The sequence below is a fragment of the Cebidichthys violaceus genome, unplaced genomic scaffold, assembly GCF_023349555.1.
Source record: "Cebidichthys violaceus isolate CVI_PGR_0920_01 unplaced genomic scaffold, fCebVio1.0.p SCAF_4, whole genome shotgun sequence".
In the NCBI taxonomy this organism is placed as follows: domain Eukaryota; kingdom Metazoa; phylum Chordata; class Actinopteri; order Perciformes; family Stichaeidae; genus Cebidichthys; species Cebidichthys violaceus.
In genome coordinates this window covers 5,403,124-5,428,078 of record NW_027176594.1, presented here as the reverse complement: position 1 = coordinate 5,428,078, position 24,955 = coordinate 5,403,124, and the positions used below count along the sequence as shown (strand labels likewise).

The 24,955-nt window shown below is 39.1% G+C and overlaps 1 protein-coding gene across 2 annotated transcripts; it reads right to left on the bottom strand.

The window, feature by feature from the left end:
* Window positions 1-2,175: 2,175 nt before the first annotated feature.
* tbc1d9 (TBC1 domain family, member 9 (with GRAM domain)) lies at window positions 2,176-24,430 on the bottom strand. 2 transcript variants are annotated; one of them, XM_068726866.1, is made up of 22 exons: window positions 23,681-24,430; window positions 17,555-17,665; window positions 15,801-15,919; window positions 14,359-14,587; window positions 13,480-13,741; window positions 12,755-12,962; window positions 11,838-12,044; window positions 11,532-11,696; window positions 10,932-11,082; window positions 8,805-9,019; window positions 8,587-8,704; window positions 8,213-8,498; window positions 7,936-8,065; window positions 7,489-7,587; window positions 7,163-7,231; window positions 6,480-6,720; window positions 6,247-6,312; window positions 5,768-5,854; window positions 4,657-4,725; window positions 4,225-4,328; window positions 3,952-4,117; window positions 2,176-3,852 (listed from the first exon to the last, which is right to left on the bottom strand). In XM_068726866.1, exons 1-22 carry the CDS (start codon window positions 23,799-23,801, stop codon window positions 3,329-3,331), a joined length of 3,747 nt encoding a protein of 1,248 aa, XP_068582967.1. In that variant the 5' UTR covers window positions 23,802-24,430; the 3' UTR covers window positions 2,176-3,328. The 2 variants fall into 2 exon arrangements, with proteins under 2 accessions (XP_068582967.1, XP_068582965.1); XM_068726864.1 differs by having other exon boundaries at window positions 2,176-4,117.
* Window positions 24,431-24,955: the final 525 nt, after the last annotated feature.

The window sequence follows — 24,955 nt, the reverse complement described above, 5'->3', positions numbered from 1 at the left end:
CTAATGGCTGCAACATAAATGGGACACAAGACGAGTTAAAAGTAATAAATAACCATATTTATTTAAAGAATACATAAACTAAACTAAACAAACATGGAGAGTCAGTAATCAGTGATGTGAGCATGTGTGGATGTCTGGAGCAAACAAAAACAGCAGCCTTGTCAGCTAGGAAAGAGACTTTAATTAAAGCTGGATCCACACCAGGCTCAGGTGTGACGTTCAACATCCTAACAGACAGAAAAGAGACAACAAACAGGACACAGACCCCTAGTGGAAAGGAGGGGCCGTAACAATTTGAAGAGATATAAGCAAATTGTCATCTATCCTGTTCTAACAAAACATAATTTCTGATAGATTAATCATTTATAGCTTTGTCGTGTGTCTGAGAGGGGAAGTCTCTACAATAAGCAGAAGGTCCAGTTTTAAGTGAGCTCACTTTGCTGTGATTGGCTAACCTGAGCCACAACCCCAGTGTGTTTGGTCCACAGAGAGAGAGAGAGAGAGAGAGAGAGAGAGGGGAGGGAGAGAGAGAGAGAGAGAGAGAGAGAGAGAGGGAGAGGGAGAGAGAGAGAGAGAGAGAGAGAGAGAGAGAGAGAGAGAGAGAGAGAGAGCGAGGGGGAGGGAGAGAGAGAGAGAGAGAGAGAGAGAGAGAGGGAGAGGGAGGACCTGTAACCAACTGAGGTTTGATAGGTTGTTACTCAAGGTGCATGTTTTTCACTTTCCCTCTGAATTGTAGTATTGTAGAAGTATAAAGTAACATGAAAACAAATTACTCAAATAAAGGACCTCACATTTGTACTTAAGTACAGAACTTGAGTAAATGTGCTTAGTTACATCAAACCACTGTAGGCAAAATAGATGTGCATGTACTTTCACAATGAACATGTTGCTGTATTAATAGTCCAGTTTTACTAGATCAGTGGTTGAAGAAGTATTCAGATATTTTGGTAAAGTAAATATGATATTAGAGTGTAATGTGAAGATACTCTGTTACAAGTTAAAGTCCTGTATTCATTCAACTTAAATATAGAAAATATGCTCATTATGCATCAAACTTGCCCTTGTGGATTTTGGTTACTAATATATTAACATTTACTTCAGTACAATTTTGAAATACTCGTACTTGAGTATTTCCATTCTATGCTAATTTATACTTCTAAACCACTACATCTCATACGCAAATATTGTACTTTTTACTCATGTTTTGAATGACTTTTCAGATTCAGATTAGTGATACAAAATGAATGAATTATGGTGTATTATTACACGTTAGGATAATGTAAAACTTTATTGGTTACCTGGAGGGGAATTCACAAGGCACCCAGCAGTATATAAAGTTAGCTCTACCTTAACAAACTGCAACATTCAGGTAATGAACAGTCATATATCAATAATTATGATCCAGTAACATAATGTATATTATTCAGAAATAGACCATTCTGCATCAGTAGTACTTTTGGCACTATGGATAATACTACTTTTTACTTAAGTACAATTTTTAAGGCAGGATTTTGATTTCTACTGTAGAATAGAGTATTTCTACACTGTGGTATTGCTACTTTTACTTATGATTGTATTACTTCTTCCACCCCTTTATTGCAATAAGTAACATTTTGTAAACTGATCATGTTTTGTATATCAAATCTATATCTGCAAATAAATGTTTCCCTTCCCCTGAAATCCAGGGGGGAAATTATACAAGTATAAAATAACATGAAAATGCAAGTCAAGTAAACTTCAAGTATACTTTAAAAAGACATTTAAATAAGATTATTTTATTTCAATATAACCTTTTGTTTGTTTGCATTATAAACTTTCATATTCTTAATTATGTCTTATACTATTGTACTTGTCATGCAACAATCACCAAGTCAAAGTCCTTGTATTTGCAAACAGTCTATAAACCATTTCTGAAGTACCTTAAAAGGGCACTTAGTTACATTCCATCACTAATAAGAAATATTTGATTTACTGTAAAGCACCAATTTTAGGTTTGTAAATAGCAGGTTAAACACGTTTAAAAAGAACAAATGATAATGAAATAGATCATATTTGCTTGTAAATGAATGATTGGTAGCATAAATAATCTTCCACCAGATGGCAGTAACACTGTGTGCTCGGTCATACATTAGCACTCAGTCCGATTAAGTAAATAAAAAGGCTTGAGGCGTACTGTGCAGCATCGAATCAATCATACTGTAGTTTTAATTGGATGGAGTGATACACAATGCAGTGGAATCCATAGTATAAATACCTGGACATTTAAAATAAAAAAAAAATAAAAATAAAAAAAAAAAAAATCACATAAAAACAAGTTTCCAACAGCAACGTAAAAATGTACAGAGCAAAAAAAGGTTAAAACATGTACAAAGAAAAAAAGGTCATAACATCTTAGTGGATCACATTATGTTGTAAACAAAGAAAGTGCAGGCTTTTCATTCAACAGCATTTTTAGTGTAATAATTTCTTCATGATTAGGACACATGAATTCCTTAACCATCAGCTGTGAGTAAAAGAAATAAAATAAAAATGGTATTACCAATAAATAACTGGAGAAAACACACCCGGGCAATTATTGGGTAGATTACTTTGAAGAGTGATTGTTCACAATGTAATTTTGTGTGTGTGTGTGTGTGTGTGTGTGTGTGTGTGTGTGTGTGTGTGTGTGTGTGTGTGTGTGTGTGTGTGTGTGTGTGTGTGTGTGTGCGCGTGCGCATAAAAGAGAATAGTTTCACTCAATAGCCAAAGTGGCACACTGCTTTAAAAAGATGTGGAGCCGGAAAGAGTTTACACTATCATTGCATTTTCACAGCTTTGGTTTGTATTTGTCCATATTGTCATTCCAAGGGAAGCTAAGAATGTTTTGTTATCGACAGTAAATAGAATCATAAAGTAAGGAAGCGATAATTTGGCCGGATATAATGTTAGGTGATCGTACGTAGACTATCAATACCCCAGTTTAGAACTGTACTGTTTCTGTGGACATTTACATCTACATAGCCTAAGAGTACTGAAGATTACAATATTAACATCTATGCATAATGTCTTATAAAGTACAGCTACGACATGTACACACTGACTTCATCTGAGCAAACCGTAACATTAATGTCCCATTCTCCCTTAGCTGGACAGAATCAAGTGATTGTTTTAATAAAAGTCTTTCACATCTGGTAAAATACATCGCTAACAGCAGTTTTTGGTCACATTCATTCAACCATCTTTATCATACACATTCACTGACTTTCATTGTCCTCTAAAACTCACAGAGACATTTTTACAAACGACTGATAACCATGTTTCCCTTTTTAAAAAGTCTGCGTGTGAAATCTCAGCCAGATAGCGAGATCTCATAGTCACTTGTTGAGAGAAGGGGGCGCCCGACTTTACGGACATTCTTGGCATTAGTTATTCGAGCCGCCACCTCCACTGGCTTCTCGAAATAATGCACCAGGGCCAGCTCGGTGAGCACAGAGGCCAGGAACTGCTCGAACGTGATGGCCCAGTCTTTATCGATGCTCGTGCTGTGAGGCAGCCCTCGGTCGTGGGGTTCGCCGCCGTGAGGCCGGCTGCTTCTTTCACCACTGGAGCTGTTGTCGCTGCGCACCAGCACTGTGTCGTCTGCTATGTCCTCGCACTGCAGCTTCTCATCCAGCTCATGGGAGCCTGCGCTGAGCACTGAGTAAGATGACATTGAAGTGTCATCTTTGGTTTCATCATCCGAGATCAGCATGGCGGATGATGTGCCCGTGTCTTTGGGAGAGGAGTCCTCCAGCTTGATGTCTTGCATAGGTGGCAGCTCGCACCCTCCGATCCTCTTTCCGTCCTCACAGGGGCTCGGCTTGTTCTCCAGACCTGCAGGGGCAAAGCAGTCAGCGCGACCATCAAGCACAGCCTCCTGGCTGGTTTGGGGGTCAGTGGCTTCTCTCGTATACATGCTCGTCTCTGATTTACCCTCCATGTTGTGGTCCTTCCGGCCAGAGGAGGAGAAGAGCTTTCCCACCTCTCCCATTTCCAGCAGCAGACTGGTGACTGTCGCCGTGGCGTGATAGAGCTCCTGTTCTGCAATATCCTCACTGAACATGCTGTAGAGGGTCTTGCAAAGCTCGATAAACTGGCTCTGGAGAAGAAAAAAAAACACAAGAGGTCAGTTATTCTGGACTGTAACTACAGAGTTTCTTATGCACATACTGTATATAACAACTGATACAGAGGGTGAAGCCTTACCTGATTCAGCTTAGGGAGGTCTTTTGTGTTTTCTAGTTTAGGTTTCGTCTCCTGGTTCCACAGTTTCAAGTAATGGCGATATTCAGGAGTGTTCAGTTTTTTCACTGTATGATGTACAAAGAATGCATAAATAACTCATATTTTTGTTTTAGAAAAGCATTTTGAAACAAATGTCTGCCTTTATTCACATGTTTTGGAAACTTTACAATCCTGTTTAGTCCATGAAAATAACCCATAATCTTGAATCAATAACCTTTTGTGTGAACACATCAGGAGTTTTCTTGCCTGCTAATCGAGACTAAAGGAAATTTCACACTTGGATTTTTTGCCATTTGAATGAGACAAAACACTGTTTCGCTCATTGTAGTGTAGTGTGTTGTATTAGATCTATACATTCAGGCTTTTACATTTCTTTTGCAATATGTTGCATACCTTTTTCAGTCTTAAATGTAACTCTGACAAAGCCATCATCCCGCTCACTTCTGCACTTTGAGTCGTGACCTGAGGAGAGAGGATCAAACATCAACCATTTGTTATTAAATTAAATTAAATTCAAAAAGTCAGATTATCCAAATCCAACAGCTAGACTGGACTTTCAGCGCCCATCTTTCAGCAGCATCCTCTATAAAGACAAGCATATAATATTAAAATGAAATATACTTTTATATTTTCTTGCAGTAGAGTCCTGCTCTACTTCTCTACACCCAGGACAGGGTGTAGTATAACAGTATATCATCAGTGCCTTCTGAAAGTTTAATGTCCAAACAACAGCTCTCAGATCGAGGCAGTTTGATGCAGTTTATATATCTTCTGTATATCTGTATATTCAACACAGGATTCTCCTGCAGACTTGTGCCTTGCAAGCCTAGTTTTACTTATGCAGTCATTTGTTTTTGTGCTCATGCTTTCATCACCGTCTGTGTACACAATGCAAGCAGCACACGATGTCTGCGGCTTCTAGGTTAATACAACCCAACCACACTTTCACCAACAAAATCACACGACATGCCCATGACCACAAAAACTAATTTCACTTGTGCAAATATCACAACGGCAATCTCAAGTCGTTTATATTAGAAACAGCAACATTGTTGGAAATAAAAGCACAAAAAACGACTCGAGGGGGGGGGGTCTTCTGCTAAATAATTGTGAAGTGAAGTTCTGAAGTGATAATATGTAATATTTTCCCCATTTTATCTTTACTATGTAATTGGCAGAATTGGTACGTTTTAGTTGTAATCTATTGTTTTATTCATTAGCTTTATATTTATTTTTATTATGCAATTTATTTTTTCATCTGTAATCTCCATTCTTTTATATTTCATCTTGAGGTTGGAGGTGTTGTGGTTAGGGTGAGATGGTTAAGAAATGTCACTATGGTGAGAAGGAGGTTGGAAAAAGTTTAACGACAAACAAAGTTTATGTCTGATGTTTGGTTATATTATATCATTGTGGTACACATGCATATTGAGCTGATTATGGAAAGGATGTCGTCGAAGCAACACAAATTTGGTCACAAAAAAAGTTGATCTGGGGTTCGTACCGATGGACGTTTCTGGAGTGATGTCTTCAAAGAAGTACTGTGTGGCCTCAAAGGCAGAGTCAGGCTCTTCCGGTTCATGAGTGACTTCTGGGGGCAAAGAAATTAGGAGAACTGAACTTGGCAACCTTTCTTTGTCATTTTATCCCAGATTATGATTTTAAAAAATAATATAAGAAAATTATAGGTTTCACTTTTATGAACATTTCTTATTTACATTAAAAACGGATAAGCCTAAGTATGCCTTTAAATTCAGGACTTAAGGCAAAATACAGTCAGTTACCTAATTTCATAGAAAAGCATGCTGACAAAGTAAATGCTGAGAAAATGAATTGCAGAGTGAAGTGTGACAAAGAGCTCAACATTTTTCACTGAGCCACCTCTTTTCTGCATAGCTAATAATCCTCCTCCACTGAAATTAAATATTTTCTGTGGTTTCCTATAGACGACTTTTATTGAACTGCATCTATGCACGCACTCACCAGGTATGACATGCATCTTGTAGAGGAGCTTCAGCTTCTCAGTGAGGTCCCCGTGACACAGGACACCTAAAACCAACAAGCTTTAGAGTTTAGAAACATCTGAACTGTTTCCAAATTAGATATATAATCTTGGCTACAATACAAGAATAATGACAGTGTGAATTATCAACTGATCTGCTACGATACAAACCATTACTTCTGCAGAATATTGACACACATCTTACTATTCTTACCCAGGCCACTGATGAACTCCCGAAAATTCATGAGGGCATCTCCATTTTGGTCAAGGAGACGGAAGAAGCGCAAAGCCAGTGGGTCTGAGTGGGCACCGTTGGCCCAGGGGAACAGCAGGTTGAACAGGCCTTTGAACTGCTCCACGTCGATGCGGTACTGCTCCAGGTAGGGCAGGCTGGGGTCGTGACGCTCAGTGGGGTTGCTGCTGCCGCCCCAGTAACAGCTGGTCAGGTGCTCTGCCTGAAGAGAGCAAGAGAGGGGTGAGGACTGTGCAATTTCATATGCAAATCAAGAAAACAACAAGGATAGAGCTGCTTCTGAAGAGGTAAAATAAACCAATAAACATTAACCATTAGCGTAGTTGCATTGTGTTATGTTTGAGAAATACAACACACACTTTGACAGTATGTTTGGAAAGCAATTTTAGATTTAAATAATCTGAGTCAATATGAAGGCTGTGTCATTAATAAAAGTAGCAAATTAATCTTCACCATGTTTATGTACAGCACAAGAATAGCGTATGGTAAAGGAAAATAGTCATGATCCCCAAGCTCTCATTTCTTTTCTCTGTAGAGACCAAATGACTGCTTGACTTCCTGTCGAAACCTCACTTTTAACACGGTGGCATAACAGCGAGTGTTCGCTGGAGGTACACAACATGAATACGTAAGCTGTAACTCACCTTGAACAGCACATAGAGCTCCTCCAGCTCGTCCATGTTAAAGGCAGTCTCTGTTACAATAGTCCTTACCTAAAAAACACAGTATAATTACATTAAGTATAAATAGAAGAAAGAGATTATCTAATTATGACAAGAATGTTGTGTTTAAAAGCACAAATCTAAATTTGACCTGCAGGACTAAGAGAGTTTTGAAGTTGCTTGATTACTGTTCTGCTATCTGCACAACAGGGTTGAACAAGAACATTATAGTAAATACAGTACTTGTACACTTTTACAAACATTTGTCTATTTCTAGTATCAGTAAAGATATATCAGGGGGTTCTTACCACGTTGCGTTTTGTTGTATCTTCAATGGTTTGGATGACTCTCAGTCTCTGCTTGAAACGCATCTGTTCAATTACATCTGCACGGATTGAACCAAATTTCTGATACAAAGAGGACAAACATGGAGAAATAAAGGTCAACGCAGCTGTGGTATTACTTAAAGTCTGTTATTACAGTGGAAGGCTGGAGACAGTTGCATCATTGTGAGGAGACAGCTGTGTTTTCTCAGATACATTTAAAGTTAAATTAAATTAAAGTTCAAATCATATAAATTGAAAACATACTAGATTTCATTGCAAGCAGTAACATTATAGCTTCTTCGATAAAGAAAATGGATGACAAAATTCCATAAGGAGGCACTTGATAAATGTCAGATTTGTACTTTTTCCCTGCATATCTCACGACCAAACACAGAGGACGACAGACTCATTATCATCCAGGTTAAATACCTCATAGGAGCTGCGGACTAGTTTAAAGATGTCGACCTCTGGATGCGGTTCTCCATTGTCTGTCAGTAATGAGTGCAGGTGGGGGATGGGAGGGAGAGTGCTGTCCTTATTGGTGACACTGTCCAAATATCTACAACACACACATGATTTACCAAATATTAGACTTATTTCAGGCTTGTGGGATAAAAATATCTGATAAATGGTGAAGTAGTTTTTAGGGTTTTAGAGTCACCCTAAATAGTCAGCTAGATATTTTGTCCCTTTTTCCTCTCCTTACCTGCCCAGTACCGTCATGGCCTCTCCGTCATCCTTGCAGCCCAGCAGCTGGTGGATGTTGGCGTGCAGCACCGAGAGCGCCAGCTGAAAGATGACCTTGATGCCGTCGTAGAAGAAGCAGTCCACCACCACAACTGCGCTCTCGAACGGCATGACGGACAGGAAGAGGGTGAGGAACCAGGAGAGGGAGATAGTGGAGATGACCCCAAGGTCCTGCATGCAGTCGTACAACTGAGGAACGTACTCACGGGCGAGCTCCTCGAACACTCCCTGATCGACTAGGGCTCCTGGGGAATACGTAGTGAAAAGAAGAGGATGTTAAACCAATGGAAAACTGTCAATCAAACACCCTAAAATACAGAAGCACATACTGACCTACAACCCTAGTGTTGTAGTAGTCAGGCAGCATCCTCTCACAGAGCGCCACAAGCAGCCAAAAAGCCTCCTCTTCTTTGGCGTAGAGCAGCAACACAGATGTCACAATATTCATAGCCTTTGGTGTCGAGGGAGAGAAGAGTGAATTCAAGTGTTGTCAAGGATTGCAAGGTGTCTGCCAGTTCATGTCAAAATACAAACAGGAGGGGTGTGTGTACCTGACAGTATCCAATGCTGGGGTTTCTGAATGCGTAGGCTGTGAGGACCCTGCGGAGGGCAGCGATGCCCATCTCATTCTGAAAGGCCGGGTGCTCGGGGAGAGAGCGGTGCAGGTCCCGCTCTATCTCCTCTGTGGCCAGGTTGTATTTGCCCAACGACTTCTCCACCAGGTCTTCGTAGTATCCAGGGTGGGTGGCCATCTCGTTGATCGCCCCTATGAAAAACACACATGATAAGATCTCCTCCTACATGAGCGATGGTAACAGTCCTTGTGAGGGAGGCTTACGTGCAAAGCTGTTATTAAATATTTAAATCCAATAAGATAAGGGGATGCAGGGGAAATGTAAGTGTCACTACAGCAGAAGGATATGCAGATTGAAGTAAAAAATGAAAAAGCTAGAATACCACATACAGTTACATTATAGACATCTACCATATACAAGTGAAGCATGAAAAAACTAAAATAAAGAAAGTACTAAATACTATGTTCCAACAGGCTACATATCCATCACAGTATCTATATCAGGGTGTGGTACTGGAGCTTCTGTTTATAAAGTACCAAAGTACCAAATTATTGTTATTTCACTTAAACTACCCATTTTGTCACTTGAGTGAGTATATGGCCCATTTTATTCTTTAATTTTGAATTTACTTAATTGAGAATTTTTCATCGTTATGTTGAACCATTTGTCTTTATTTTAACAAAAAGTAACAAAACAATAAAACATCATACATTCATGGATAAAGAATAGATTGTGGAATTGAGATTAAACAACCTCAATTTATGAAGACATCTCACTAAAAAATAAAGGAAACAACTGCCATAACTATAATGTCTAACACAGTCAGCCAAGTAGGAGATTTCTTTACAGTATAGTAAACTACATTACCCATTATGTTAAACATCAAACCTTAAAATGATGTGCTATAACGAACATACAAATACATAATGTATTCATGTGAATTGCTTTGCAGTAAAACCTGGAGAGAATCTTTTCACATCACTCCATGTTTTCTCAGCACAGTTATCCACATTCCTCAGAAAACTGGCTCATTAAGCTCACCAAACTGGTTTTTACACCCTTTGTTCTAAAAAAAGATGCCAATTAGGTCAACAACTGAATGTTTTAAATAAGTAAGGTACTTGTTTTTCTTGGAGGTGATTAGTGTAAGAGTAGACTCATTGCAGGAGGTGCAGGTAAGGGGGACTATAGGTGACTACAATGCAGCTATGACAACAGTCATGTGAGCCATAAGTGGGTCACTGGGGAGTGAGGGAGGAGCCTTTTGTAACCTAGCTCTTCTCAGGTGAGGACAAGTACAAGCTTCTGCCTGTACACAGGAAACTCTGGAGCGGGTGTATACATAAAAACGCAGCATGTTGTTAAAGAATGACATTCACAAGCTACAGCTCCTCATTCCATTGTTTGGTAGCTAGGTTTAAAATGTTGGGTTCTGCACTCATGGAAAATAATACATGCATATGTATGCTGTTGTATGTGCGGTTTCACACAAACCCCATTTACTCCAGATATTACAAATAATACCAATAATCGTGTCCGCAGGATTACTATTGAGTTCTATGTTCATGCATATGCATGACTGTAAGTATTTACAGTAGTGCCAATATTCAACAACATTCAAATCAACTAATTAAAAGTTTTTATAGTCAACAGATATTTATAATAGGAAAAATTCTGAGTTGTAGCCTTAATTGTTTTCTAAAGTAACTTTGTGCATAGGCATGCATGCATATTTTAATAAATTTGAATTTCAGTATAAAACCACATTGTGTATATACTGCTGTATGTTCATCTTTGGGATACGGTGTAGTTTTGTCTCCCAGAAAATACGATTTTCCTGGACTTCCCTCTCGGCTCCTAACCCGGTGGTTCTTAACCTGGGAGTTAGTTCAGCATCAAAGTAAAAAAAGCTTTTATAATTTTAAAGAAATGCTTTTGCACCACCGAGGCTAGAGCCAGCACTAAATCATGTGTGAGCACGTAGTATGCAGGGTGTGGTTTCATTAGGTGCAGTGTATGACGGAATCATTTGCCGTTTGGTATGCACAGTGTGTGTTGTGCTTGTGTTTACAGTATTTCAGGCCTACATGAACATTTGCTCACCAGAGAAGAGCAGCCAGAGATCTCCTCGCATGCTCTCAGGAATCCCCTTGAGGACCAGCTCCTTCGTCTTCTCGGTGCGGTACATACACACTCCCTGTCCATACTCTGTAGAGTGGTTCTTCCAGGCCTGCTCCTTCAGGAACTCTTTCGCCTGAGAGAAGAGGGACACAAATTTCATGAGATGCAGAAGCTCAAGCACAATTACTGTAACCCTTTTTCTGTCAGAGTCCTGCTTTTACTATTCCACACCAGTGGTTAGATTGATTTCTCGTCCACTCCACAAAAGCATGAATACTGTAATATTCTACAGTATAATTCAAGGTGCCAGTCCTATTGCATTGTGCTTAAGTACAGGTCTGGCTTTATTTATACACAGTCTTGCAGGAAAAAGTATCTTGGTAGGTTCCTGTTACCAGCAATCCGCTGTGCAGCTTAAATATCCGTGCAGTGTAATGATGGGAAAATGACAATTATGGAAAGGCAAGCAAAAAATGTGATAACTGAGAATATCCAACACAGAAGCAGAACAAATTAGAGTGTTGCGTGCTCGACAAGATCAACTGCTTTTAATTGTAGTCAACAAAAGTGCATTTATCTCACCAGCTTGGGATTGAACTCCTCAGGAGAGCGGCGGCGGTACATGGTCATGAGGGCTTGTGTCGCTGTGGGAACGCTGCTGTCGTTCAAATTGAACGTACGCTCGCCTTCTGAGCTCAAACTGTGCTGTGGGCTGCTGGAGAGCAGAGATCCAGGCTGGGAGTAAACCTGGAGGTGACAGACACCATATTTAAGCTTTGGAGCTTTTAAATGGACACAGTCACCACCACTGTTCAGTTATTCACAGTATTTTATAGATTTTACTTAAAGTAAACTAGGTGTTTAAGAAACAAAATAATATTTTTTCACCTCATCATCTGAGCTGTTAAGGCTGCCAGTAAGCTCTCTCTCCAGATAGATCTTAGAGGTGGTCTGCTGCAGGAAGTCAGAAATCCTCTGGACCAGGAAGTCTCGGTCCTTCAGATTAGCAAACAGGAATGTCATACGATTCTTGGTACTGATGGAGAGCGGGCTCGGCAGCACATTGGAGCTGTCTGCTTTCTCCACGATAGTCACCTGGAAAGACAACGGGGAACATTTACAATCTCAGTAAAACAAAAAAATAATTGATATGACAAATACAGCCATATATAACATGTGTCAGAAATAACAATTCTCATTTAAGACCACACTAACCAGCTTTTATTTCCATGATAAGCAATTTAATATAAAATGGAATACTAAAAAATTTAATTAAAACATATTGCAGCGCACAAAGTAGCTCCTACAGAAGGATTGGTTGTTGCTAAATTAGGTCAACTTAAATCTGACTAACTAAACTGTTTGAATACTACTAACTCTGAACCTATTTATCCGTGAATGTATAAATAAAAGGCATACTTGCATCAACATTTAGCAAAAGTTTATTGTTTTGTTTGGCCCCTTTAACTTACTTCTGAAAGTTATGTTACATCCTGTTTAGATAATTAATTGCCTTTGATTGGATGGTGCTGATGTTTCCTAACCAATTTACACATTTACTAGCCAAGACATCCTTTACTTTTTAATGGTTCAAGGCAATTTAGCAAACAATTAACGTGAAATGGAAACAACCAAGTTTATACTTTGTGTACTGTATACCACTGTCTTACGGTGGCCCCCTACCAGACAACATTATCCAACAACAAAACTTTTATAAAGCTTATTTTATCTTGTTATTAGCAAAGTCAACCGTCTTGCAAGCTGTTAATAAAAACAAACAGAGACATTTAGACGTAACAACTTGCCTCTCGTAGCGGGATAATGAGGCTGCACAGAGTCTCTTCCTTGCTGGTGAAGCAGATGTAGTTGGTGGAAACAAACATCTGTCCCAGGATGTGCATCTTGTTAAAGGGGGTCCACAGGGTGCAGTCTGTGTGTCCGTCCAGTTTTTCATCTTTGGGCAGACGAAAGAGCGCCCGGTAACGCTCGCTCTTAGCTCTCGCATCCAAATCCCTGAAAGATATAAAATGCAGAGTCAGATTACATGGCAGATTTTTATAAATATTTAACGGTTATTAACAGCTTGGTTTGACATAATCATGCATTATAAGCAAAATAATACCTGCACAGTATACCCTCTTAAATTTACAATAACAATCAAGTGGATAGTTTATTTTCCTCATGTTACACAACTTGGCAATGCAGCATCCATGTAGATAGAAGTGGAATCAAATCATGCTTACATAAAATATGTTGATCAGGCAAAAATGGGCTCTTGAGGCCATTCTTAAGGGCTTGCAGAGACCCATTTCCTAACATGTACGACGTGCTTTTGCAGTGAAACTGTAAAACCTAAACTTGCAACACAGTTTGAGGCTTTCATCCTCTATCGTTAAGTGTCTGGATAACCAACTGCTCTACCAACCATAACAAATTAATGTTCCATCGACTGCATGTCATAAACATGCTCAAACAGCATTAATAATTGATGAGCAATAAGCGTTCCCGCTCCACATCCGTTCTTTCTCACCTCTTGAGTGCCGACACCTTCTTGGGTGACTTCTTCTTGAGTTTGGGCAGCGAGCGGTCTTGCTCGAAGCCTTTGTTGTCCAGGAGTTGACGCATGGCGATGTTGGCCAGCTGCTCCGCCAGCTTAAAGGTCTCGTTGATGTTGAGGAAGACGGAGAAGACGTGCTCGTTGACGCGGGTGCTCACCTTGATTGCATCGGGCAGCAGGAGGGTGGCGCTCTTCTCCAGCTGGGTAATATCTGCCCAACGCACCACCAGTTTGGCTGACAGTTACAAAAAGACATTAAAAAAGAGAAATCAGTATATATTGACAATGTAAGACAAACCAATGGCATGAAATAGCCCTCAGGATATGGTTTAATTAAGACTTCCAAAAGGTTTCACCTTGAGAAGCATGCAAGAGTTATGCTCAGTGCGATTTAGACGTCAAATTACCGTAGTATTACTTGTGAAAATAGTGTCAAATAAATATCCCAATCTTGTATACGGCACCTTTAATTTAATCATATTGACAAGGTTGCTAAAAACATTTGAAAGGATTTGGAAAAAATAATGATGACTATAATAATGAATATAATCTTTAAAAAAACAAACATGCAAATGGCTGCAAGCAAAACCAAGGATGATCAGAGTATCTGGCCTTTACCTTAAGATGAATATGAGCAAGATGTAAAATACTGGAAAAAGGAACCATATACTCAGTTTTTCTAAGGTGTTGCCATTAAAAGATCCTGTTAGCGTACAGTTATTTTCTCGCCCATGTCAACCCAGCTATTCTGCTTGAAGACTTTGGCAAAGTTGGGTAATAAAAAGGTATCAGTATAGGTGATAGATAAAGATAGGGCAGCAGACAGATGAATAGTAAATGAATATATCCAACCTTCTTTTCCTAGTAAGTAGGAGTAGAAGCAGACGTGGTTGATGCTGAGGTAGAGCCATCCCTGTCGTGGCACCTTGCCCTTCCAGTAGCTGCAGGAGTAATAGTTAACCAGCTTCTCCTCCTCCGGCATTCCAAACAGCTTACGAAACTTGGCGCTGGCCTCCTTGAACTTATCTGTGTCGTCGTCCTCTTTGACATCGTGGTTCTTGTTGAACTCCGCAATGATGCCCTGAAGCAAGATGGTCAGAAAGAGAAAGAGGTAATGAGCTGGGGCGTGGCAACATTTTCTCAGGAGTGGATGAGAATTGCTGAAGGTGCAGTTGTGGTCTTTGCTACACTGCTTTTACTGATTCTCTTCCAATCGAAAAATACCGCACCACCATCTCATATACTCTGGCTGGAGGATGTTATTGCACAACTTAAACTCAAGCAAAAGCATATCACTCAAACCAGTATTTTTCAGTTATAGTTTCAAAATGAATATGCATCATGTCACAATATATTCTCTCTTGATAATTCCATAAAAACACTTGAATAAATAACACAATGTTAAACCTAAATATTATAGCATCATATTATAAAGACTTTTACCAGATAAAGTGTATAATTGTCAGATTTTTTTAGTTTGTATGATAATTGTTACTATCTTGAAACAATTTAAATGTTTTTAATGACTGCAATTAATTAATTGTATTCAATTGATTTTGTGTTGCCAACAACAACAAAACACACATATATACATATACATACACACATGTGCATATATATATATATATATATATATATATATATATATATATATATATATATATATACATATATATACACATATATATATATATATATATATATGTATATATATATATATATATATATATATATGTATATATATGTATATATATATATATATATGTATATATATGTATATATATATATATATATATATATATATATATATATATATATATATATATATATATATATATATATACACATACATACATATATATATATACACACACACACACACACACACACACACACACACACACATATATACACACACATATACATATATATATATATATATATATATATATATATATATATATATATATATATATATATATATATATATATATATATATATATATATATATATATACATATACATACATACATACATACATACACACACACACACACACACACACACACACACACACATTCATATAATTTAAGTAATGTCCTAGTATCACTGCTCTGATTGGTCCAGTCTGGAAGTAGCTAAAGTTATGCAGGTGGTTATACTATAATATTTATACTGTCCTGTATACCGTATTTGACTTGTTCTGCTCTGTGGTTGTTACTAGACAATGCCTGATTTTATGTCCAAACATCAAACTACATTTTTGATGGAACAGTTTATGTACTGTACTTACCTGGACTTTTCCTTTGACAAAGGTGGTAATGTCATTCTCATTCTCAAAGATGGAGAGAGTCTGCAGCAGGTTGTGTTCCAGCCACTCCCAGTGCTCTGTAATCTCTTTACGGGAGGTTCCTGCAGAGGAGGGAGAAGAGAAAGTCAGAGCACTCAGCAACTGGGTTCACAGGAGGATAATGATGGTGTAATGTTTCAGAAATAACTGGCAGTATGGTCACAATCTAGCACTGAGCCACACGTGGATTTATGGGAGAAAATAACCATGCAAAATCAGAGATATTAAGGTATTTTGTATTCCTAAACAGTGAGATCCTCTTTAACTGGAGGAAAGGCTAAAGATGACAAAAGCATCAGTGTAAGTTAAATCTAAAGACTAAAATTAAATACATATATTCAGCAGCACTATGATGATCATGTTGTTACTGTTATCAGTGAGGTCAAAACAGAATTTTCTTTGGCTGCCGGAGAAACTGATCACAGTAATGGCTGCCACTGTAGACCATTATCCCTCAACACTGCTGCACACGGCCCTTCAGTGAGTGCACATTCACTAAATTAGCCACGTCTGCCAGACTGCTCCACTCTCCTCTATCTCTGGGTGGACGACTTGAGGGCTGGGAGGGGTGGCGAGGGAGAGGAGGTGGGGAGCAATTGCCATTTCAAAGCCAGGCTAGTCTTCTGTAGGCCTCCATTTCAGACGGGGAGCACAAACGGTACTCATTTCACATGCTCATTTAGTAGGGAACAGCTGAATTAAATGCATAGTTGCACATATACTCAAACAAACTAATTTTTGCTGGTGTTTCAATACCGTCCCATCCTCATTGAATTTGAAACTACAAATAATTACAGCAGTTTGATCTCATAATCTTATCAAGCATCATCCTGATTTATTTCTATGCATTCCCAAAATTTGTAATTTGTATTTTATTGCCTCAGACCTCCCACCTATATGCACATAAAACACAGCAAAAATCACTGATTCAAGCTTCTCTAATGGGACCATTAGCTGATTGTCTTGTTTTTTTCTGATATTAAACTAATACCTTGAATATGCCAACTATTCTTATATTTGTAGACTAAATCAAGAAAATAATCAGCAAATGAATTTATAATTAAAATAACCATTAGTTGCAGCCCTGGTTTTGAGTTGGAAGTGTCAAAGCTTTTCCTGACATTTTATAGTCAATGACACTGCAAAAAAAGAAGAGAGTGCCGCTTCCAATCAATTTGGAGAGTGGCTGCTACTTTGCATGATTTACTGCCTCAGACTGTCACTCACTGGAAATAACAAGTGAAACTCGGCATACAGAGAATATGCAGATTACATTATTGTGAGACACCAGCAGATGAAGTGGAATCATAATGAATCCCAATCAAGTAATGCGCAGAAAAACACAACATATACACTCATATTTGAGGATCGATTCCTGCCCCTGATCCTGTAATCCTGCTCTTTAAAACCACTGGGGCATGATGTAATGCTTGGCATTCAGGAACTAACATGGGAAAAGGCAGAATGTTGGAGAATTATGTGGTGTGTGTGTTGGCTGGGGCAGATATGTGAAAGGGGTGAAAACACAGAGAGGTTTATACTGGAGTAACCCATACCTGTATATCTAGAATGTGCTGATTAAAGCACCTTAAGTGATGTAAACCAACAAACTGAATTGTCAAAGTAGACTTGAGGTTAGATTAAGTCCATGCATTTCCTCATACATTTTTTGGAGCCAAGAGTTAAAGTGCACATACCATGAGCAATGATCCAGTAAACTAAAGAGTCAGGAGTCTGGTACAGGATCCTATATGGGGCCATCCGAGCACTGGAGTCCAAGACGACATCCAGGGTCCCAACCAGCAAACCTGCAAGATCCCAAAATACTGTTATTAAAAGGCAGAGAACCAAATATCTACTTCAAAACACTTCAGATTAGGCTAAATAAAGAGCTCCTTGTGTTGGTCCAAAAACAACATAAACCACACACTCTAAAATTAACTCATGACGTAAGTTAACCTAAAAATGTGTTCAGCAGTGGAGCAAAAGCCCTCACAGACATGTAACAACTGTAAATGACTGTGTGCACCGTCTTTTTAAAGTGCATGAACAAAGGGGAATCCCATGAGGTCTTGTGGTTTAAGATGTGAAAACATCCTGTGCCTTGAATGTTTACGCTTTGCATATAACACCTTTGTTTACTTGTTAGACTTGTTAGACATGGTAGACCAGTGATCTGCATGTGTTTGACTCTGGGGTATGATAACTAAATTGATTATGTAATATGAAGCCAGGTGGTAAATGAAGACAGATAACTGGTGGTGTGAAACTGTTCTTAATAATGGTGTGTAACTGATGTGAGAGCAGATTTTAAAACCCTTATATAAAGTTTTTAATTAGAAATAGGTACCACAATGACTTGGAATTTAGAAAACTACAGCTGGCTAATTTGCCATTGTGATACCATTTTCCAAGCCGTTCGCTGTGAATATTCTCTTTTCTTCAGAGCAGGTATACGTTCAACTGCCATGAGAGACGGGTTATTTTTGTCTAGCAGCTCATCAGGGCAAACACAGTATGAGTCACACAGAGAGAGGAGGAAGGGGAGAGAGAGAGAGAAGGGGAGAGAGAGAGAGAGAGAGAGAGAGAGAGAGAGAGAGAGAGAGAGAGAGAGAGAGAGAGAGAGAGAGAGAGAGAGAGAGAGAGAGAGAGAGAGAGAGAGAGAGAGAGAGAGAGAGAGAGAGAGAGAGAGAGAGAGAGGACAAGTGAGTGAAGCTGAAATATTTTCTCATTTTCAGATGAAAACAAGACAAATAATAAAAAAAAAGTACAACTGCGTGCTTCAGACTCACTCTCATTTAAAGACAATGGACTACAGTTACAATCATTCACTCTGTCTGCCTTCTACCCTCATGTAAATTCTTCTCTCCCTTTATCCACATTTTTCATATACTATTATCATATTATTTTCCTCCTTACAGTCCTCATCAGTCCCTTAAACCATGTTGTCCAGATGAACACTCAAGAAAAGCAACAATAAAGCAACTTCTGTTGCTTTATTGTTGCTTTATTGTTGTTAAAACAGTAGATACAGTTAGATGGTGACTGTCAACCCACACGTCATGTGTCAGAGCATACACAAATCAATTATTCACTTGAATTTGTAACCCCGCTGTCCACAGGGCTGAAGGAGTTATTCAACTAAAGTGGATTCTAATAATACTGAAACTAATGAGATAATTCAGCCTGACACATTGGTTTTGTCCCTTTGTGAGAAACAAACAACTGTTGTGAGTGTGAACACAACTTCCTCTTTGACAAAAGAAAATCACAAGGTTTAAAAGTCATAAGATGAAATGTTCAACAGTTGCTCACGCCTCAGAGAAGTTAGCTTTTCCTTTCAAAAAAGTTTAAAGTGTTTAAAAAATACCAGTGTGATACAGCGAATGAATGTATCTAGTCTTGCGGTTAGAATTTCATGAAAATGTGTACTTAAGTTGTGCTGCATGTAATGAATGGTTCAGCCTACAATGTGTGAGTTGAGGTTTAACGCAGGAAACTTGGGGGTACAAACCAGAAAGTAGACCACTGAAGGTGTCAGACCACTTGACATCCACCCTGTCCTTCCTCCAATTGCATTGATTTAAGTAAAAACCCCAAACAGACAGAAAGACAGCCGTTTCTTAGCCTTGACTGATCATGGGTTGTTGTTTACTTTACAACCTGCAACCCCGAACATCACATGCCTCTGCAGCTTTAACTCATCACACCAAAATCTATGTGACTGCTTGTTCCAACGCACACTTCTGCATTTACAGAGGTTTCCTTCCACAAGCTGAATGAGTGGGTGCATAACCTACAAAACAAAGACAACACACAGATGTAATGGTTGTTCCGTCTATTATGTTCGGAGTGGGGGGGATGGGGGGGGTAGAGAAACACTTTCCTTGTGAGGAAACACGAGCTATAAAATAATGTGGTGCTTTCTGTCTCTTAAGAACAAGAACACAATCGGAGCTTTCTATATTGTTAGAGCAAAACAAATCACCTTCTCTGAAACATTGTTTTTTACTCGGTGAAGGAGAAGGAAATCAAAACCAACAACATTGGGGGAAAAAAGGGACGCCTTTCTTTTGTTTATAGCCTCTCTCTGCCAAAACTGAACAGCTTGTGGGAGGATGCTTGTGTAGGATGTTTGCATTGCGCACACAAAGGATCAAAATCTCCCTCAAACTGAAAAATCTATACTGTTTCAGATAACAGAAACCTGAGACAAGCCTGCATCATCATCATCATCATCACATGCATGTTTGATTGCCTCCACATATGCAATATGTAGAGCTTCTTCACCATTTCATGAAGTTCAAAGTCATTGTGTAGCCTACAGAAGAACATGGTCAGCATTATGACACACGACACACTTCCTGGCAAACATACAGTAATTAGCAGCTGGATTGTGAAATATGTTGACTCTGACTCAAATAATTGTGTTGTTTTATGCTCAAGTGTTGCACAACAACTGACACGATGGCCTGATTATTTACAGTTAGATGAATGCAGGTTTTGTTCTGTATTATTATCTTGCTTCCTCTCTGAAAATGCTGAATACTAATGATAATGGCCACATATAGACAACGAAGGATCCCAGACGTCCTTTCAAATGTCCCTCCAGCGCTGCACTGTCCCGCAAAACACTGTGCATGCAAACTCGGTTATTAGATAAGACTGTAAGTGACTGTTGGTCGCTTATCAGGTTTGATGTGTCAATTACATTAAACATGAAACTGAGCAGGTACATCCCATACTGTAGACCTACTTGGAGCTTTGTCAAGTCAAATATAATTTGTATGCATCTTTGAAACCTTCCCTGTGGAGTTCTCTCGTAAACGAACTAGGTTACATTATGTTCACAAAGCTGTGTGTATTCTGGTGTGAGAAATGTGCTGAATGCATTTCCTTCCTCATAAAACATCTGCGAGGAGGATTGTACTAAGTTTGAAACTGGCTTTGTTTACATTCATGTTTGCTAGCTTGCAATATTCCTATTCACTGCCTTTGCTGCATTGCATTGCATTATATATATATATATATATATATATATATATATATATATAAATAATGGTACGAACACCATTAACGATCCGACAAGCTTTTGAGTATTGAAGGATAACTACAATAGATTATTATTATTTGAGGGTTCCATGGAGATGAATCCTTCATAAGATGTATTCAGATAAATGAGGTGAACTGGAGCTAACATAAAACTGATGTGTAGATGAGGACATTTGGAGACCCAGAAACCATTGTTTGATTTGTCAGACTCAGACTTTGACAGGTTTTTGGTGGAATTATATCTCAGAGCAGTGGAGCAACGCCATTACACATTTGCCTGTTTCCACCAAACATCACTGGCCCTCTGCTAGCCTTGACATCAGAGCTTGAGCCCCATAGTTTTGAACATGCATATCTGTGCCTGGCTATGTAAAATGCTTCGTCTTGGTGCAGCTGATTTGGTTTCCCCTCTTCTTGGAAGAACTGCTTGTGGGCAGTGCCAGTGTCACTGGGCGATGGAGCCAACTGGCACTCAGCACAAGACAGCAAGCTCAGCATTTGCATAACAATGACATCATCCACTAGCACCACTTAGCACACTTTGTGTTGCCAAGGCAAGAACTCACCAGACTGAAAAAAAAAGGAGACTGCAGCTCTTATTTTGTATTATTAATATCAAAGAGGGTCAAATATGTTAAGTCAAACCTCAATGTTTACTTTAAACCTTTGTCAGTCAGACTACGGTTGGTAAATATGAGAGTATACCTCGAACGAGAATGTACCATACCGTTTATACCGCGGATCCTATTATTTGACTATCACTAGGTGTATTTGGCCACCATTGCTTTACTATGTTAGTGGATTTCAAAGACTTTTTCATCAGTGTGAAGAAGTACCTGGATTTGTAATGCATCTTATTAACTGGATGGATTAACTAAAACCAGACGTTACCATCTGGTTGTCTTATCCATTAACCTGACCATTGACCTGGGGGTCAAGAGCTCCAAAAGGGATCGCAGAGTCAATCTAAGGGGTCATTAGATAATTACAGGGGTGACAAATAATAAAAAACTAAATCATTTTGCACAAATCTTTTCATTTTGTTTTGGGATTTCTCTCTAATCTTTTCTTGTAATACTTCGTAGTAACTTACTCTTGCTGGACACAACAATGGTAAACCACGATATAGATATATATATATATATAGATATATATCTATATATATATATATATAGATATATATACACAGAGTGAGAGAGAGAGAGAGAGAGAGAGAGAGAGAGAGAGAGAGAGAGAGAGAGAGAGAGAGAGAGAGAGATCATTACATTTAATTAGAAGATTATTATGATAGAAGGTTTTTATCTACATTGCCCACTCCTGAGTCAGACTGGTCCTCAGTGGCAGAGACTTGACTCTATTCATAGTTGCTGGTTTAAAGCTCAATGAGCTGTGACACTGACTGACTCAGAGTGAGAAATTCTGAGCAGAGGACAGGAACTGAGCTAATCAACACGGATCCACCAGTGATGGAGGAATCGTTTACACTTCAGTTTTGAATCAAAAACATAAACATTTTAATTCCCAATTAACTTTGATATAGGTTGTGATGTTTCACTGCATTTACAGTATGTTAAGTTAAAACCAAACAGCCACAGCTTCATTGTGGCAATTAGTTTGTGATAAGTTAATTAATTGTAAATTTGTTGTGAAAATATTCAATATCATCTGACATGACAGGGACCTTGAGGTTGGTCCTGCTGTATTACCTGAACTTGAGGTCCACTGTCAAAATCTAGCATTACGACCAGTATTATTTAAACTGATACTGATCTTATATGAAGTATATTCTTTAATTAATGCATTGTTTAAATAAATTACACAGCAAATATGGGGCTCTCTAAAGTTTCACCATAGCAAAAAAAGACACCCATCAGGGGAAAATGGGGGGTTTAAAAAAGGCCCAGCAGCCCATGTTCTCCTTCCTATGGCTGTATCAATATAAACGTCAAAATCAGCACACAAACAATCTCATCTATTAAGCTTTTTACATTCCAGAATATGTTTAATATTCTTGTTTAATTCCTCAAAAATGTTAAACAGCATCTCATCTGTAAAACGTGATAAAGTGCCACACTAGCTGAATTCAGTTTAAAGAATTAATCAAATTTCAAAATTCAGAGAGAACACAGGACAGCAGACTGTTAAACTGTGAACCTCAAGGAGTCATTTCCATAAGCTAGCCCTCCTCCTTGTCTTCCTCGTGCTCCTGCTGGTGCTTGACCCATTTTGGATGGAATAAGCAAGAGAGGAGGAGGAGTGAGAGAAAGAGGAAGGGGAATGATTCAGCATGAACAAGCAAACAGACATGTCTCAAATAGATTCACTGTTGCTGCAACTACTATTGTTTGCATTGTTGTAATGGTTGAAATCTAAATTTCTCTTGCAGTATATAGCCTGCCATTTATTTATTATATCATAATTTCTAGAGTATGATCAGAGAGTAGATGTGCTAGACTTTGTCCCTTGATGTCACCGTACTTGGTCAAAGGTTTATCCTTCATCAAAGCAGGCTGATACTGATAAATCAATTAGAGGGAATACGAGCATTTAACTCTTCACATCCAGGTGAAAGGCCAACTGTGACAGCAGGTCATGTGATCCTCCTCACATTATCCTGTCCGTCTTTCCTCATGTCCAACATCAACACAAACACTCCACCTGACACATTGTAGGCTACCGTCACTCAATCACCATGTCATCATCAAAAACCTCTGAATTTTAATTAAAAAGAAATTGTGCTATTGATCCATGACAGTGGGTTTAGGACTCACCCGCCAGTCCCCCGCCTCCATCCCCGTGGCCCTTCCGTTTTTGGAGGATGAAATATGGATTTGCTCTCTCGGTGATCCATAATGCGCCAGCCAGTAAAACATCTTCGGGACTGACCCACATGATTCTTCTGTTTTTAAGGGAACATTGAACACAGAGGATTGCTGACGGAGACAACTTAACTGGCTCCGACCGGGATGTGCGATTGTCTCCAGCAGGGATTATTAAATTATTAAAACACAGATAAAGGCCTGATATTCTCCTCCTCCTCGACCTTTCAAATATCGTTTACTATTGGATATCCGAGCAAAACTAAGACGAGCATGTAAGTGCTGCTATAATTAAACCCGCCAGTGCACGGATCGGATCGGATCGGCCTGCAATGTGGAAGTCCAACACCAAATTTCGCGCACACAAAACCTCTTCCAGCACAAGCCTCTTGTGTGCAGCACAGGCTCTTAAATAAAAGACAATAAATTATTTCTTTGAAGGTTTCGTGGGCTGCCGGGCTCGGTTTGCTGCCGCGCAGCGCAGTGCCTGGATCAGTCTTTGTTGTCCATGCCCCGTGGCAGGTGTGATCCCGTCAGTGTCGCTTTACTGTGCGTTGCTGTCTTGCAGAGAAAACCTCGTTATAGACGATCAAAACAAACAGTTCACGGTCTGTTTGCTCTCCCGGCTGCGATGACCGTCCGCGGACTGAAGCAGAAAGGCGACAGTTCAACACTGAACCCGACAGTATTAGTGGCAGTCTTCTTCTTCTCCTCCGCCCCCTTCTCCGCTGTAGCGCTGCCGCACGCAAAATATAGCGAGCGCGTCACCGACTAGCCACCGTCAGCGTGCAGGAGGCGGAGGCACGTGAGGTGTTATGGAATGATTAAGTGTGATTATGTTTGAAATTAAAACAAAACACTCTTCCACTTTTCTAATTTGAACATTAAACTTGACTTTTGTTTCGTGTATGGCCTTATTTATTTAGTTCACTAGCGGATCGTTTAGTAGACATAATAAAAGGTATATGCCCACTCTTTCCATAGATAATGTCACTGAACTTGTGGAGTTGTGGCCTGTCTGGTTTAATTCCTATTAAATGCTTACTCAAAATTTACTTTCAGTATCTTTTTGTCTTGTTTGCCTGTTTTTTTATTGGACAGCCTCTTGATTGTTGTATTCAAGTGAGAAAAACAAGGTGACATTGGGTGTGAGTAATTGAGTTCTGCAGGAATGGTTCAGTACAAGTCTAAAAACGTAAAGGGGTTTTACTCCAGCCATGTTAGTTA